Source organism: Hippocampus comes, unplaced genomic scaffold, assembly GCF_001891065.2.
Source record: "Hippocampus comes isolate QL1 unplaced genomic scaffold, H_comes_QL1_v1.1 scaffold111, whole genome shotgun sequence".
Lineage (NCBI taxonomy): Eukaryota > Metazoa > Chordata > Actinopteri > Syngnathiformes > Syngnathidae > Hippocampus > Hippocampus comes.
The window spans coordinates 325,999-343,359 of NW_017805698.1; the positions used below are offsets into that span (position 1 = coordinate 325,999).

Here is a 17,361-nt window from a genome sequence, read left to right on the forward strand (position 1 = left end):
AAGTTTTTGTACTGGGGAGATGAAAAATTTCCTAGACAAATTCTGATTAAAGGTGCACTCTCGGGCCCGAGGCATCTTAAAGCGACATGTCTTCGGCGTGATAATTGAGGATGTTTTAGCACGGTGTCTTGTGTGTGCGTAAACACAAATAGCAGAGGGCCCACTGAGGTTATCACCGGTGTGCGGTCCTCCCCCCAAAAAAAAGCACACTCGACCCCCCGGCCCCGGAGGCGAACAAACAAACAAAGCATTAAAAATGCACAAGGCTTATTCATAAAATGGATTGATTTGGCCTCTTTTATTGCTACCAAAGGGGAGATTCCGACGCTTTTGGTGGTTTTATGACTCATTAGTATTTCCTGAGCGGTAAACAAACGCGTCTGCTTCTGCAAAGAACGCGAACACACACAAGGCATGCCGTTTGGTGATTTTGACTGCATGGAGATGTTTTTACCCTTGGTGGAGGTGAAAGGGTTACGTGCTTGTTTCGTGTGTCGTTATTTGTTTGTTCTCAGCATTACTCCCAAAATTATGAAATGTATTTTCACCGCATGAGCAAATATCCAAATCCCGACAGCAACAATTTGCGACATTTTAGCCCAAAAAATGAAGACACAGGGTGCAGATTTAGTTTTGTTGGTCTTGTTGGCACAACGCTTTTATTTTTTGTTTTAGTTGATTTACTAATGATGGAACTAACTCCACCCCAGGAGGCAAATGGTTTCCATTTAAACTCTTTACGTCTTTCTCCATGGACCAGGAAGAAGTGTCCTGGCTAGCTAACGTATCGACAAATTGTTTTGAGGGATTTGTTTTCGGTTTTTCAAAATTGGAGTCATAATGGAACAGCCACAGAATACAAAGTCCTTTCCAAATGATCCTAAAGTTATTCTCGATGCACAAGAGTGTAGCCTGCTACTAACATACATGCAAACAAAAATGGCGAATAACGCTTTTTTTTCCATTTATGTACTTATTATAAATCTTCACCTCAGATTCAAAGTGACCCCTTGCCAGGGCAAGAATTAAATTGCAGTCCCTTCTCTTTTGCACTCACGTTATTCTCCATGAATCAAAAATTGGCCTCGTAGCTAACATGGACAGGCCAAGAGATAATAATAATATACGGTATATATTTTTTTGCCATTTCACTCCTGATGAAAGTCTTACACTGAGTTCCAAAGACAAATTGTATATTCCAGTCATCTGGCATCATAATCCGTTTCCCACATTTTTTGTTTAATTGTGCATTTGTCAATACTTCAATGAAGGAAAATGCAGTCCAAACACTCTTTAAAGTCTTCAAGGTCAATAAAATAATCAAAGAGATCCACTCCTGATGAAAGTCTACACTGGGTTCCAAAGACAAATTGTATAGTCCAGTCATCAGGCATCATAATCCGTTTCCCACATTTTTTGTTTAATTGTGCATTTGTCAATACTTCAATGAAGGAAAATGCAGTCCAAACACTCTTTAAAGTCTTCAAGGTCAATAAAATAATTTGAAATTGAGTACCGATACAATCTGTAAAAATAAAAAACCTTTTGATTGAGTCAGGCTTGGGCTAAAAGTCAGTCCTCAAATAGGCCACGCTCAGCTTTTTAGCCAATATTTCAATCAAGTAAAATGCAGTCCTAACACTCTTTAAAGTCTTCAAGGTCAATAAAATAATTTGAAATTGAGTACTGGTACAATCTGTAAAAATAAGAATTTCTGAAAAAAGAAAAAAAACCTTTTGATTGAGTCAGGCTTGAGCTAAAAGTCAAATTATGTCATGATTTAACAAGATTAAAGTAAGATGTCTGTTAACAGGACAGAGATGATGCTCATGTGTCAATAAATCATCCTCGGCATCAACTGCCATATACTTGCCAAACTTTTGACAATGGCAGCTTAATGCTGTTTCAATTCATTGTAGTGAAAAGGGGAACATTGAACTACCTACAAGATCGAAAAGTGTTTTGTTCACTTCTATTGAGGGCGATTGTTTTGTTTTTTTTCTTTTTCCCTGAAAGCATTAGATTGTCTCTAAAGAGAAGCGATGATCTTGACCCAGTACGGTGGCCCAGATGGTGAACAGCGCTGGCCCGACGGCAGGCACACTAAATGTGTGTGTGTGTGTGTGTGTGTGTGTGTGTGTGTGTGTGTGTGTGTGTGTACAAGAGGAAGAGAAGAAAGAAAGAGATTTATAGTCTCATCTGAGCCCTTGTACCTTGTATTGTCCTTTCAGCATCTGTTCTTCCGCTGCTGCGGTCGCTCTCCATCTCAGGGGTCAGAGCGTCTGTGGCAGAAAAGAGATCAACGCCGTTAAACATCCTCTCGGCGTCCGTCCGGCGCAATGTCAGCAGTGCCGGCGCATCGTTCACTCGGAACGAGCAGTAGCGCCTTGGAGCCTCGCGGCAAACGTGAGATATACTTTTGCTATAATAATCTGTTGCTTGGAGTCACTCGACCTGAAAACGGCAGCTTCAAAACCATTCACAATAAAGCCCAAAACAGTCAACTTAATAGACGCCGTGCTTCAGTTAGTCAGCAGGCGCGGGCATCCACTTCAGACAAATAAACACCTCGTTCAAATCGACACCTCTATCTAACCGAATGATAAAAAACAAGTTCCCTGAGCAGTAGTACTTTCGGTATTTGAAGATGGGTTATTTGATGACACTTGGCATTCTCTGATGTGGTTGCTTCACAATGTGGAGTGCATCCGTGTTTTTGTTCCGCAGACTTATTTGTTTCTCCTGTTGTCGCGTGTCTCCATTGTATTCTTTTTCTTGCTTTAAAAGTACAAAGTGTAAAATGCACTCGCAATCTAGTCGTGAAATAATAGAATGCAACGCCCTACGTTCGAAGTGCGTGCATTTTGCACCAATTTCTCAGCAGAGGTCCAAGCAAAAAGTCATAAACAACTTCTACTACTCCCTCAAGTGACAAAGTAAGTGCATTGTATATGTTATACATTCTGCAGTCATTGATCCAGTAAATTTGTGATTGGGTGATCTGTCTCTTTCAGGTCTCCATTGCAGAAGGATGGCAGCGAACCATGTAATATAATTCGCGATAACTAGACCTACGATTATATAAAAATAAATTACGTTGATTTCCATTGAGCATATGTTTTTGCATATTATTGAAATTAATAGCGGCTTTTTAAAATGAATGCAGATTGAGGTGGACGTGCTCACCAGTCGACCACCGTGCCGCGCCCGTAATGTACCACAAACATTGTTAATTAGTTTTAAAAATGCATTTCTTAAAATAATAAGACGGTTGATATCTCCTCCCACCATACTGTATCGTATACTACTTCTATAACAGGTCTTACACGACTGACTGATCAGTCAACGACACGTCTCTCATACTGTGTTATAGGTGCGGCATAGGTGCCAACATAACAGTTCTCGATTGTTCACTTGTACAAACCTTATACAGAAAAAACACACACAATGTTGAGGCTACGTGTCGTGAGAATCCTTGAACCAAATCTCTTGTACAGTTTCAGGTAATTGCTAGCAGAGCTAGCTTGTAGCTAAAATGTACAAAGCCGTGCTGAGAGGTGATTTCAGAAATGCACTCCAAGTGCGCACTGCTCCAATCCAAGGGTTCAGAAAGTCAGAGCGTTGTTGAAATGTGACTTTGGTTATTCAGAGTCTCTCAAAAAATGGATGCCAGTGCGAGCTCTAGGTACTCCAACTGGAGAAATGGCGTGCTCAGTGTATCAGGCAGTACAGATGGAAATGTTACGGAAACATGCTGCCTCTCAGAACATACACACTCAGAGTGGACTTTGGGAGTCGGACTGAATTTCCGAAAGCACCCGAGATAACGCACTACATCCCACAAACCTTAAAGGCAATTTATGGGTAGGATATGCCAAATAGCTACTAGCGTTAGCCTCATCCTTTTTTTTGCACTGCTAGTTCATGCAACTGCTACAAAGGTGAACACTCCATTCAACGAAATTGCCTTGCTCTAGCAAAAATATTGAAATAAGATTAATCGTGAGAAAAAATACCCCATATTTAACATAGGTGAGGAGTTTTGCTTTTGGAGGCAACTACGCATGTTAGCTTCTGCGTGGCAAACATTTAGCTTGCATTTATTGTGGATGTTAGGTAGACATTGGAAACAGGTGGGTTAAAAAAAAAATGCAGAAATATCCCCCAAAAAATGTCAAGGAAAAGAAATACTGTACAGAATAAAATAAAAAGAAATCAATTAAAATAACTTAGGTGATTTAAAAATAAACAATAGACATTCGAAAAAGAAGATTTCACTTACAGCTTGGGTGAAAATAAAAACAGAATTTTGGAATATATGATTGTTTTCAGTCACTGACCATTGAGTGAGCGCATGCTGTCGGCGGGTGACGGCTGCTTGAGGGTCTGCTCCACCTGCTCTCTCCTCTTGGATTCGTACTCCAGAGCTTCTTGCAGTTTCCTCTTGGCCTTCTTCTCCTTCTTCAGACGCTTCTGGATGATCGCTGAGCGGGGATCAACAGACATTAAATACACTCTTGGATGTATTGAACAATATGAATGAAATCCCTCACTCTTTGTTTGTCTGTTATCTGAAAACATCTTTGTGTAAATATTAAATCAAGTGAAAGGCATATTCTAGTAATGTGTATTTGAATGCACGCATGCATGCAGAGACGGATTCGGTTACCTCTGTTCTTCTGCTCCATGGCCAGCTGCTTTTCCAGAGTTTCCCGGAGTTCTCGCTCTCGGAAAAGCTCCATCTTCAGCTCCGTCTTCTCCAGCTGAACCTGCTTCTCTTGAGCCCGCGCATTGTCGATGGCCACCTTCAGCAGGCCCTGCAAACACACACATTATTGATGACAAGTCATACTTGGATGCTTTTTCTCTAATTATCATCATATTATACACTAATAATAACCAAGTGGAGACTGACACCCGCCGCAGCACAGCGGAGGCCGTGGAATATAATACTGCAGGATCCATAGCTAATGCAAAGACCAATGACAAATGTGATCATCTACTGATAGACAAGAAATGGTTTGCGTCACCCACAAAGTATTTTGTTTGCACACTTGGAACCCCACCTGGCCCAGTATTAGAAATTCTACCTGGAAGCAGGACGGCAGCTAAAATAATAACTGGGAGCAGAATAGTGTTTGAAACAGTTCCAGTTACCAGACAAGCGTTCCTGGTACCACAACCAAATAATCTGGTAAATGGAATAGTACCTACTCCCATAATAGCGCCAGAAATGTATCTGAAATGGTACACAGTTCCAGGAATCATACTAGTTCCCAGAACAGTCCTCAGTACCAGAAATACTACATTGTAGTTGTATAGTACCAAGTAGCAGAAATAGTAGCTAGTCCCAGTTTAGTCTGACGAAGGTTCTGTAAACTGTGTACCTATAGCTGCGTTTGGTATTGTTTGGGTGGAGAAGTGTCTATCACACTTCAATAATGTGTTTGCAATTCAATTTGTGACACAATGAGTTCATTAATCTCGATGATAGGATATATATATATATATATATATATATATATATACATACACACAGTATATATACATTATATAGTACATAAAAAAGCCTACCAACTAGCCAAAATGAAGTTGTTTTTTTTAACCCAAAAGTGCAGACTTTGCAGTTTAAAAAATTCTACTACAGTGCTATGTCAGTTGGAATTGGATTATCTGTTCAGCATTATCCACGATCCAAATTATGACAAGCGCTACAGAATATGGATGCATTGACTGAATGGATGGATGGATATCATGACATTTGGTTGACAAATTGTACCTGTATGTTGGTGAGGAGAGTCTCTATTGACGACAGGCCATCTGGGAAGAGGAAGGGCGAGGGGAAGCCAGGAGGCAGAGTTGGTCCAGCCAGAGACAACCGCTCATAGCTGTCCCTCGCTGTTGGCGTGCACATCAGGTTATCATCTGCAAACAAAGTCACAACAGATTAAATATTCATTCATCCATGCATCCATTTTCAGGACCACTTTATCCTCACCAGTAAAAAAAGCAACAAAAACAAAAAAGAGCAGAACCAATTAAGAGGAAAGCCCTTGAGGTGCTCAGATTATGTATGATCTTCGAGGTTCCACAGTCCACTGTCCTAACAGAAGTCTCTTCTATTGTCACCTGGACTCTACTAAATACACAGCAGTGGCCCCTGTGAGAATCCTTTGTATTGCTTTTCCTCAGCATTCCAGAGTGGGGGCTAAACACTATCAAGACGGACATAAATCCCAGTTTCCTCCATATAAGAGATGTCATGTGGACAACAAAATCAGGCCCACTCGCCTCGACCCCCGAGAGGCTCGCGTTTCCTTTGTGCTCGCACGCATGCGACTGTCTGTCAAATCGGTAATGACATCATGCTCCTCTCATCGCGAAACGCGGGGGCTAGAACCCCCGCCATCTGCAATCCAGCCTCGGAGGAGGACGGAGAGGATGGGAGGCAAAGACAGCGCACACATCGGATGTGTTACTTTTGTCCGCCTTGGAAGCAGACGATTCATTGTCAAGGCATCTCCACAGGAGTGAAGTCACTGTTTAAGAGCTACAGTAAATCATTTCAAGTGAGAGGGATTCATGATAAGGTTTGACAGTGCATTATTATCATTCCTTTTTAAACTTTTTTTTCTATGTGCGTTGTTTGCATCGGGAATTCATTTCAACACTGTTGTTGAAATGAGCTCACTAATCACAAGAGGAATAATAAGTATGATTTTAGAATGGATCCAGAATATTTTTTGTTGTTTTTTTAGCAGGGTTTTTGCAAAAACATGATTGAATGATCAGGTTTGTTTTTTTTTTTTTCCATATTTATTTTCCGCAAATCCAGTCTAATCTTCAGTCGGAAATGGGACAAAAGTTTTTTTCAGTTAAATTAAACTATCCTTGCATATTTTGTATAACATGCCAATGTAAAACATGATCATAATCAATATTATTATCATTCATTATATGTATGTACACTGAAAAAAATGGGATGTTGATTTAAGAAAAAATTGTCAAGTTGGGTATACACAACAGAATCATCTGACTTTTGATATTTTTGAGTAGATGTTGAGTTGAATTTGGATCCAGATGATTTTATTTAATGCAACTCATTGATTAAATAAAATATTTTTTTTTCAGTGGAATATTTTTGTTTTGTTTGCATTTCATTGGCGGATTGCATAAAATAAAGGCATTTTAATGTATATTTTTTAAATACATTTTTATTTTATAAGAAGGATAATGACGCAACAAAATGGCTTTAATGCTGTTTGAATAATGTCCATTAATTTTAAAGGGTTCTCAACAGAAAGTGTTAATGGCTATTTATTGAACGTGAAGAGACAATGTTGTTCATGCTGTCATTTTATATTTTTATTTGTTTGTGCTTTTATTTTTTTCATACATTTATGAATAATGATCATACTTTAAATACAAATATGTAAAAAAGTATATATTTGTGATAGGCATTTTTTTTTCGAGATTATTAAAAATAATTGGCTGTTAAGAATTTTGGGCAATTGGTGCCGAATTGATCATTGATTGTGTCTCAAAGCAGAATGGCAGTAATATTCTGCAACCAGCAGAGGTGCTGTTGATTCAGTCTCAATGAGTTCAAGGATTGTCGATTGGAGTTGATCCAAATTAAGATCCTTGAGCCTTGGTCTGCGCTCTCAGAGTGCCACTCTCGATTGGAATGTGGACTTCAGTTTTCGTTTGTGATTGTGTGGCAACAGAGGAACGGTGTACAAACAGCACCCGCCTTCCCTCCCTCCCTTTCCTCCTTTCACCACCCACCCATCAACATTCAAGCGATGCCAGCCAAGAGCCGGGAACAGCTGGTGCTACATTAATTAGTTTAAAGTATTTATTTCGCCCATCCTCAGAGCAGATTGAGCAAAAACATTGGAGATTATTTCGAGCATCTGCAAAATGCCCTGGAAACATGTCGGGCGCCAAAAAATGGAGCGCTAGGATTCAGAGTTTAGGCTTGTAATTTGGATTTGGAGTCCACCTTTCCTGCGGAGAAGGCGGTGAAGGTCCGTGGAGGAAACATACAACCTTTCTGCTTTTATTGAAGGGGAAGAAGTTCACTCTGTGTGGTTAATTAGAATGGGTGTTTGCCCGAATTGATTAAAATGCGTTCATAATGTGACTTTGTAGAAATAATGAAGCTCCCACTTTTCAATAGAATTTTGCTTTATCTTGCTTAAGCGATCATAAGGTGACTCCATTTTGCTTATCAAAACACATTATGCAATCTTCCAGAAGATGAATACTTCCCAAAATAATTATCAACAGATTCTAAAAACAAACATTTACAAACTGGGTGCTACAGCGTTAGCATGTGCACCAGCGAAAAAAAAACAAAACGAAAACAATTTTTGACATACCAGGACAGGGAAAAAATAAAAACTAATTATTAAATATACAATTTAACATTCCGTCGAATGTGTTTGAATCTTGTTTTTCTCTCAAAAGCTCTAAAAATAGTTCTTTAAATGCTGAGAGTTGAGGCGACATGCATTGAAGCAGCTTTGATGGCTTTAATATCCCATTTACGAGCCTGTCCTGACATATTAAACAGAGCGAATTTGGCGCATGCGAGTCAACTAGCTATAAACCTTTACCTTAAGTAGGACTACCAATTTTGTCTCTTAAATACATCTTAAATATCTACACATTTTTTTAAATGGGAAGTTTCCTCTGTGTCATGTTTTGTCCTGTTTTCTTATTCAAAGAAGCTCTCAAAATGTTGCTAAATTGTGGGCTTACTTTTTTCATGTCATATGACTGAGATGAGCTTTTTGACAAAGGCACAAGCAGATGCGCCTGGTTTTCTTCTTCTTCAATGCAACCATCGCAGTTTGGTTGACTTGTGCCATATATAAACTCAATATCCATCCATCCATTCTTGAATCTGTTTCGCCTCACAAGGGTCACGGGTGTGCTGGAGCCTATCCCAGCTGTCTTTGGACAGTAGGTACACCCTGAACTGGTTGCCAGCCAATCGCAGGGCACACATAGACAAACAACCATTTGCGCTCACACTCACACCTAGGGACAATTTAGAGTGTTGCGTTAACCTGCCATGCATGCTTTTCGAATGTGGGAGGGAAACCGGAGTACCTGGGGAAAAACCTACGCGGGCACGGGCAGAACATGCAAACTCGACACAGGAAGGTCGGAGCCAGAATCAAAACCTGCACCTCTGCACTGTGAGGCCGAGGTGCTAACCAGTCGATCACCGTGCCGCCCTAAACTCAATATGGAAATCTTTTTCTGAAATCTGTGCATCTACAGTCGGTCATCCATAACAATGAGCAGTCTTTGGTGCTGTGTAAAACGATGAGGCCGTGCCAATGGTACAAATGGAGATTAAAATGAAGGCAAACATAAGCCGAAATGAAAGCCACTTTGCAGGAAGGAGGCAGTTGCTATTGTAACCACAAGTCCAGAGACTGATGTCAAATCATGAACAATCATTGGTGCTACTATAATGATTGACACGGTGACTGTCCAATGACTGCATGAACAGTGACTACGAAGCCACATACGAAGTAGGTTGGTAGGGTCCATGACCAGTCCAGTTGCAGGGCACATATTGAGATGATTTGGATCCAATCAGAACCAGGAAATCTTTTAGGTTCCAAAAAGTGGACATTTCTGGGAAAGACCAAGTTTGGTCACCCTCAGCTATGATTTGCGCCTTGTGCGGTGTGTGAAATAAACATCTTTTAGAGTAAGATGAAAGCCTCTTTTCATCTTCATAAAACACCTAATGAAAGATCAAAACGCCGCGAGTTGGCCGGCGCTCAGGTTGATATAGACGTCGTCCACCCCCGATAAAATCACCATGTCAACGAGGGACGTTAGCAGACCTCTGGGAGAGCGTGCTTTGTAATTGAGTCGTACCGGTGGCACTTTGTCGTCCTGATTCCGAGCTGGCATTAATCATAAATCATTGCTTTAACAAACTCCGGCGTCAGGCTTCCGCCGGCACCCCCAGCTCGACACGATGTTGGATCACACAGAATATTTGATGGCTTTGTTGCGACGGGGAAACAACCTGTCACGCCGTGGGAAAAGCAAACAGAGCGTTTTGTTCGACAGACTCCGACGAGTGTACAAGCGCCTCTTGTCAGATAACATTTCCACTTTGAAAAAAACAAAAACAATAACTCAGGCAAATAAAATGTGATGAAACCAAAATAGGAGACGGCTTAATGGAATTTGAATATATAGATCAGCAGATCCGCATCCTCTTCCATTCAGCACACGCTTCTTAAATGCAGTCTCTGGCATACTGGCGTGTTGATTCCTCACAATCGCTTGACGAGCGCAGTCTTCAACTTAATTACAGTGAGCTGAATGGCGGCTCGCCGGAACAGAGCGCTCTGCTTCCAGGTGATATTTCTGCGGGGCTGGCGAAGCTGCCAAGAGCAGCTGTGATGGCGGCGTCGGCGTCCAGGCCCGACGCATGTGAAATACCGCCTGCAAAAACGGGCAGGTCACACCGACGCCCCCCGCTCCTCCTCCCCTTTCATGTCACCAATAACATTTCACGCACAACTGTTTCAGCGGATAATAGGAGCCACAAATAAAAATGGGGACGTTGTAAATACAATGCATTGTGAATGAAACACCGTAATTTAAACACCTCCACCGCAGCCTCCATAACTCCCTCCTTTCTCCATCTTCCCGCTTTGAATAGCTGCAGAGGGAGTCCTTGACAGCATGCAAGCGGTGATGAATTACCTATCCAGTTAATTTTCTCATTCCTCCACTGTTGTGCTCCTCAAACACTAGGCCAGGCATTGACTTGACTATAAATACATACAAAACGTAATAAATATATAAATATGAATCACTTGGAGGGATATAGGCTTGTCTCCAATTTACATTATATGTGTGGCAAGTGGGACCTGAAATTAAAACAATATCATAATGAACCCCCCCCCCAAAAAAAAACGTACATTACAGGCTATTACATTTATGTTTCTAAAATAATAGGTTACACTGTATGTGAAGTTGCATTTATGGATTTATATGTTGTAACATTGGTGGTGTGAGAGGTACTGTGCATTTCTAAAAACAAATGTTAAAAATATTTGACCAGATTTATCACATAGAAAAAGAAGAAAAAAGTAGCAGTATTACTGTACATGTGAATGTAAAATAAATACTGCATGCAGCATGTAAAAAGCAAAAAAAAAAAGCAACAATGATAAGTGAAGATATGCTAGCAGATTATGAAGTCTGAGTTGCAAGTTTACCTTAAAACTTGCATTTCTAAATATAACACAATGATATATAATTGAAAAATAATAACATAGCAAGTCAAAGAAATATGAACTTGCAAATATTTTGAAATATTTGTTCCAAGCACCCTTACATTGTTCGACAAATAAAAAATAAAAAGAATCTACGTGTTCATGTGATTACATACGCGTAGAATATAGCAATTGGAACTTGCTGCTATAAATATAAGAACATATCTTAAAACTACATGTGAAGTTGTGCTATGTAGGGAAAATACGTATTGAAGTGATCTCATTTTAGGTTTTTTTTCCATTGTGAGAGACACACATCACAATCTGCGGCGAAGCCAGAGGAGGAAAACCTTGGGAAATTTAGCCGCAATCTCGGGATAAATAGCTGTAATTGACCTTGGGAGTTGAAAATGTGCCATATGTTTCTGGTTCTTGTGTTTGAAAGCGACTCCCTCAGGACATTGTTGAAGCGGGGAGAGGGAGGTGTGGAGGAGAGACAGACAAAGAAAAAGGGGGGGAAAAAAAGGAGGTGGAGGAGGATAGTTAAAGAAAAAAAGGCAGAGGAGATGGATGGCGACGGCACAAGAACAGAATGATTGAAATAGTGACAAGAGTGCGAGAGAGAGAGAGAGAGAGAGAGAGAGAGAGAGAGAGAGAGAGAGAGAGAGAGAGAGAGAGGGCAAAGGTACACTGGGCTGGGCCAGTCAGAATGATATATTGACAGGTGGAAGCTTTTGTCCTTGTGAGCGCCGCTCCTCCCAGCAGGAGAAGCTTTAAAAAAAAAAAAAAGCAGCGGCAGCTTGTCAGCACAGAAACGAGTCCTCACTGCACAATTGCATTGGATTTGCCTAACGCCAGAACCTCCTCCTTCAAATGGACCAGTTATGACCTCTCGGACAGCCATTAGCGGCTAACGCGGTGCTGATTCCAGCTGCACTTAAAAGCAATGGATTTGGAAAATCTTGTCAAGGGGAATCATGTGTCTGCCGCTGCAAGTGCAAGCGATGCAGGCAGGAAAGAGGAGTTGCGTGCAATTTGAGCACTTAAAAAAAACATGAGGCTTGCTTATCTTGCAATCGCTCTCTGCACTTGAAAGCGTCTTTCAGGCTAAGTAGACTCAACTGAATGACCCGTCTAAATGGATGGATATGAGCAGCAATGTTAATCAAATGTCAAAGCAAACTTGTTAGTCCACGCATCCTTGGCTCGACTCCCTATTGACAACTTAGATGTACAATTTCTAAGAAATGGCAAGTACTCAGTTCCAAGTTTGAGTACACACGTCACATTTGAGGATAAAAGGCCAAAAAATGGCAAAAATGCTAATATTAGCTTACTCCAGAATACAGTTCTACCGGGTTCTACCTGGTAAGTCAAGAAATGATGACAATGAACACACGCTAAGTTTAGCTTACACCACCGTCTCGTCTTGACTGCAGCGCTCCATTTTATTGTGTTTCAGGTGTTTAAATGTGTTTGAGCAGAAAGGACAATTCCAAAAAGTACTGTGTGTCTGTAAAAACACAGGACAAAATAACACTGTATAATCTGTTTTTGTGCTGTGAAATGACAGCAAACTAGAAGAAGAAAGGAGATGCTAACTTTCTTAGCCTGTGCTCATCGATGGACTGTGCATTGTTTCGTTGATTTACGGCTGACGTGCTCCTTATTAAAAGATGGCCTGTCCGCTGTTTTTGTTCTGCTAAAAGCAAGTGTTAATTTAGCGCCATGTGGTGTGATCTTGATGAACATGTTTACGTGTCATAAATTAACGATGTTTTCTTCATCTGTATTTTAGATGTCCTGTTTTGTTGGCATACATGGAATGCACCTCATGGACAGTCAAACGCCAAAGTCAAAGTATGTTTCTGTTTCTCTCCTGATGCAGGCATAATAGCCCGTGTAGTCTACTTTGCTGTAAGAATTTGCCCGTATTCCCTAAAATTGATTTTTATATGAATTTACAAAAAGGTAAGTTTAATGTCTTAATCACGCTTGTGTGCATATTTGTTTACCCATGCATTTTTTTAGTGGGGGGATGGGCTCGGTGTTAAAAATGACTTTTATTTAGATTTTTTTATTCAGGTCTGGACTCAGTTCCTATCCCTGGTGAATAGCGGGGTGTTACTGTACGTTGGTGTTATGATATGATGAATTTTAGTACATATGGAAGGAACCCGAGTTCCTGATTGGTCCTTGGGCTGAGAAAGTTCCGCTTCACTTGCAAAGTGAACAAAGTAAACCGCTGATGGATGTATGCGAAAAGCAACGCAAACACACAGTCATTAAACACACACGTACGCGCGCGCACACACATATCCAAAGACACACACACACACACACACACACACATACTAATGTGGCCTCATCACATTGAAGCTAATTTCCTTTTCATCAAGGAGAGAGGAAAATGAGAGTTTGCCTCATCCCTGCTGGGGGACAAAGTCAAGGGCCCCCGGTTGGGATTGGGCTCGATTAACAGGTAACATTTGGCACTTGCTCTCTTATCGCAGCGTGAAAATCAAAACGCCGTTCTTTTTTTTTCCCCTTCCTCCCATTGCGTCGAGATGAAATCGCTTGGTGCATAAAGCCATTTAGAGAGAGAGGGAGAGAGAGAGAGAGAGAGAGAGAAGGGAAGGTGAGCGAGATAATCAGGCTGGCCACTGGGCCGTGTTTTCCTAAATGCTCTCCAAAACATTACTGTGCACAGGCATTAAATTAGCCGCGGCCCACCTTAAAATGTTGACATTTAGCGTGACTTTTTGGAGAGTGACACCCTCATATTTTTCTCGTTGGATATCATTAAATCTCAACTGCCCTATGGCCGTGCCTTTCCATTAATAACCCATTCCGACTGTTGCCTCCCTCACTCTCTCCCCCTCTGTCTGTCTCGCCGCATTCTTGAAGTGACGACTCCATTGCTTTTGCCTTAATAATAAATTGAATCGTATCCTCAAGGCTGCATGAAGATAGAGACGCAGATGGACATCGTAAATCCTTCGGCGTCAGGGACGTGACAAAAGACCCGAAGAAGAAGCTCACTCAGGCCATGTCCACACACACGCGCACACACACACACGCACACACGCACAAACGCACAGACATTTTGGAAAACGTAGGTTTTGTTTTTGGTCGTGAAAATCTTTTGCGATGCTTTGCACAGTTTGCTTGAAACTCGGCAGCACGGTGTGTCTCGCGGGTCTGAAGTTCATCGTTCAAAACCTATGATCTGGCATTCTTGCGTGGAGTTAACATTCACCCATGCATTTTCTGATTTGCTTATCCCCACAGGGGTTGCGGGGCGTGCTGGAGCCTAACTCAGCTGACTTCGGGCGGTAGGCGGGGGACACCCTGAACTGGTTGCGAGCCAATCGCCGGCCTGGAGTTAACATGACATTGTATATCACGTTTGTAGTTATTGTTCAGCACCACACATTGTAACAGCGTGAAACACTATGTGTACTTTTTCAGTGAACATCCACAATATGTGATGTACATTCATTCACCCAATTTCTGCAAAATGATGTCTCCATGCTGGTTAACATTTTCATATTCTTACGATACCGGTGTAGATATGGACTCGGCATCAAAAGAGATGCACTCAACCGTTGACGCTGCTAATCTGCATGGGTGCATAAAGCGCATTATTGCGTTAAGTGGTGGGAGAAGGCCCAATTAGAATCAACTTAAAGAATCTAATCATGCGTGAACAGCGCCGTACAGACAACGATCCACCCTTGTCTTCCGCCGTGTATATGAGGTGTGGCGCGACTAATAAGAGCAGATTATGAGCTACAAATTGAACTTTAGTAGCGTGCGTTTAAAGGCGGCGGATACAAGCGTGTCTCACCAGTCGCTCGGTCAGAACGAAACCGCAAACACGTGCGAGGCAGCGGAAGAGGGAAGGTATCGAGGGATCTGCGTTGACTTCCAACCGGGAGGAAGATATCTTGTCTTTTTATGCCGCCCGTGTCATATTTATTGCATAAAGGTCAGAGTGTTCATTTGTTCAAAGTCAGCATTTTGCCTCCCTCCTCTCCGCCGTGTAATAAATGCAGGGGGCTGTGTCATTATCGGACCTACGAGGATTACAGGCTCGGCCGACTGTGATGACTGCATAAAAGTGTGCGGGACTTTTAGTTTCCGCCTTTTCCGACGAGCTCTTAAAGCGAGCCTCGATAAAAAGGTGGCCGTTTTGTGGAGAGAAGTTGGCGAAAAGGCCTTAAATGCGATCCGTAACCCTCGGCGAGATAACACTACAAAAGGACCTAAGAATTATAGTCGAACATCTGAGGTCGAGCTAGCAACAACATTCCACTGTTTATTGAAGCGGTGATTTAGATTGCGGCCGACCGTTTATTGACACAAGAATCCGAGAGATTAAAATTGATTGGCCATTTTGCCTGACTCATTCCCATTTCCGAGGGGGATCGTTTGTACTGTATACGCCACAAATCTCTGCGTGACCCACTAATCATCCAGCCATTTATTCCTCACTCTTTGTTTACGCTGCCTTTTGTTTGGCATTTATGAATTCATTAGAGCGCCTCCTCACGCGGCTTAACGCGGAAGGTGACTGGGGAGTCCTGCGTGTACCCGATAGCGCCGCCGAAATACGACCAACACAAGCGGCAATTACACATTAAAATCCTAATCATGAAGCATTCGGGACAAACTCACAAATAAACAAATAGGAGAGGAAATCCTCTCTGATTGTCCTTTTTTTTTTTTAAGTATTTTTCTTAGTAGTATGTTTGGAATGTCACGTAATTCACATACACCTCTGGTGTCGGTCGAATAAACAAAGAAGAAGCAAGTCCATTTTATGATGCTTGCTAAACTGAGGTCTCGGGATGTACGTTGAGGAATTCGCGATATGGAGAGTCGCAACTTTTCTTTCTTGGGATATCTGAATTGTCTAAACTAAGTGGTGATTGACTTTTATGTCACAAAATAGAACATCTCCCACCTCTGCCATATCTTAAAAAGCATTTGGTTGTCATGATTTTTATTCCGCGAAAAATTTGGCAAAATGTTGAAAATAAATGTGTCGGAAAAATGTGAAAACCTCAAATATTCCTGAATTTTTAACTTCCGTTGATTTTGTAGAAAATTTCCAGTGAGTTGTTTCTGTATTTTTTATGTATATGCATTGAAAAATGTATTATATAATAATAAAATGCATGAAGAACATGCATTTTGTGCATATGTTCTCCACCTTCATACCCATCTCCCACATGTGACATGCACCCTTGACAAATTTGTGAGGAACTTTCTCGGCATATTTTGATCAAATATTGAACAAGGGAGGCAAATCCCTCATAATTGTCTTTTTTTTTTTTTTTTTTTTTGTTTCTGTATTTTTTATGTATATGCATTGAAAAATGTATTATATAATAATAAAATGCATGAAGAACATGCATTTTGTGCATATGTTCTCCACCTTCATACCCATCTCCCACATGTGACATGCACCCTTGACAAATTTGTGAGGAACTTTCTCGGCATATTTTGATCAAATATTGAACAAGGGAGGCAAATCCCTCATAATTGTCTTTTTTTTTTTTTTTTTTAAACGGAACAAGTATTAGTATGAGTATCGGACATATCGGCTCACAGTAACTGTCTTAACTTCGACATGTCTTTGTCTGGTTCTGGATTCCGCTGGGAGCAGCTCTGCTGGCACTAATCCATACTTGTACTCTACTTGGCTTGCTTTTTAACGACGATGATGAAAACACGAACAAAAAGAAGCACAAGAAGAAGCGGGGACTTGAAAAGGACTGGCTTAGAGCAACACTTTGCAAAGACGGATGCAAATCCATTAGTCGTTTCACAGTTATAAAAATACTTAAGGGGCCCTTTTAATCGCGGCGACGTGTTAAATGCGCGGAAATCTGTTTTGATAACATTATTCATAACACCGGCTTTGCTCGTGTGAATTAATAACACTTCATTTGCAGACGCTTCCAGAAAAGCTGGCATGGTATTTGCAGCTAAAGAGATTAATTTTCAAACACCTAATTGACAGACTGGGGTTATACGGGATAAGCAACACACTCTATAAGGCGGCAGCTGCAAAGTCAAGGTGACTGGA

At 41.2% G+C, this 17,361-nt stretch overlaps 1 protein-coding gene and 1 long non-coding RNA gene across 4 annotated transcripts in view; one reads left to right on the forward strand and one right to left on the reverse strand.

Moving 5' to 3' along the window:
* Positions 1-17,361, reverse strand: part of dachd (dachshund d) — a 146,066-nt gene that overhangs the window by 9,020 nt on the left and 119,685 nt on the right. For all 3 annotated transcript variants that reach the window (XM_019882372.1, XM_019882370.1, XM_019882371.1), the window contains exons 7-10: positions 5,780-5,925; positions 4,670-4,817; positions 4,341-4,484; positions 2,214-2,282 (exon numbers count right to left, since the gene is read on the reverse strand). In XM_019882372.1, the coding sequence (XP_019737931.1) occupies positions 2,214-2,282; positions 4,341-4,484; positions 4,670-4,817; positions 5,780-5,925 (507 nt within the window). The remainder of the gene's footprint in view (positions 1-2,213; positions 2,283-4,340; positions 4,485-4,669; positions 4,818-5,779; positions 5,926-17,361) is intronic.
* Positions 16,669-17,361, forward strand: part of LOC109523318 (uncharacterized) — a 5,141-nt gene continuing 4,448 nt past the window's right edge. Inside the window, exon 1 of the long non-coding RNA XR_002169736.1 lies at positions 16,669-17,352. This is a non-coding gene — a long non-coding RNA (uncharacterized LOC109523318). The remainder of the gene's footprint in view (positions 17,353-17,361) is intronic.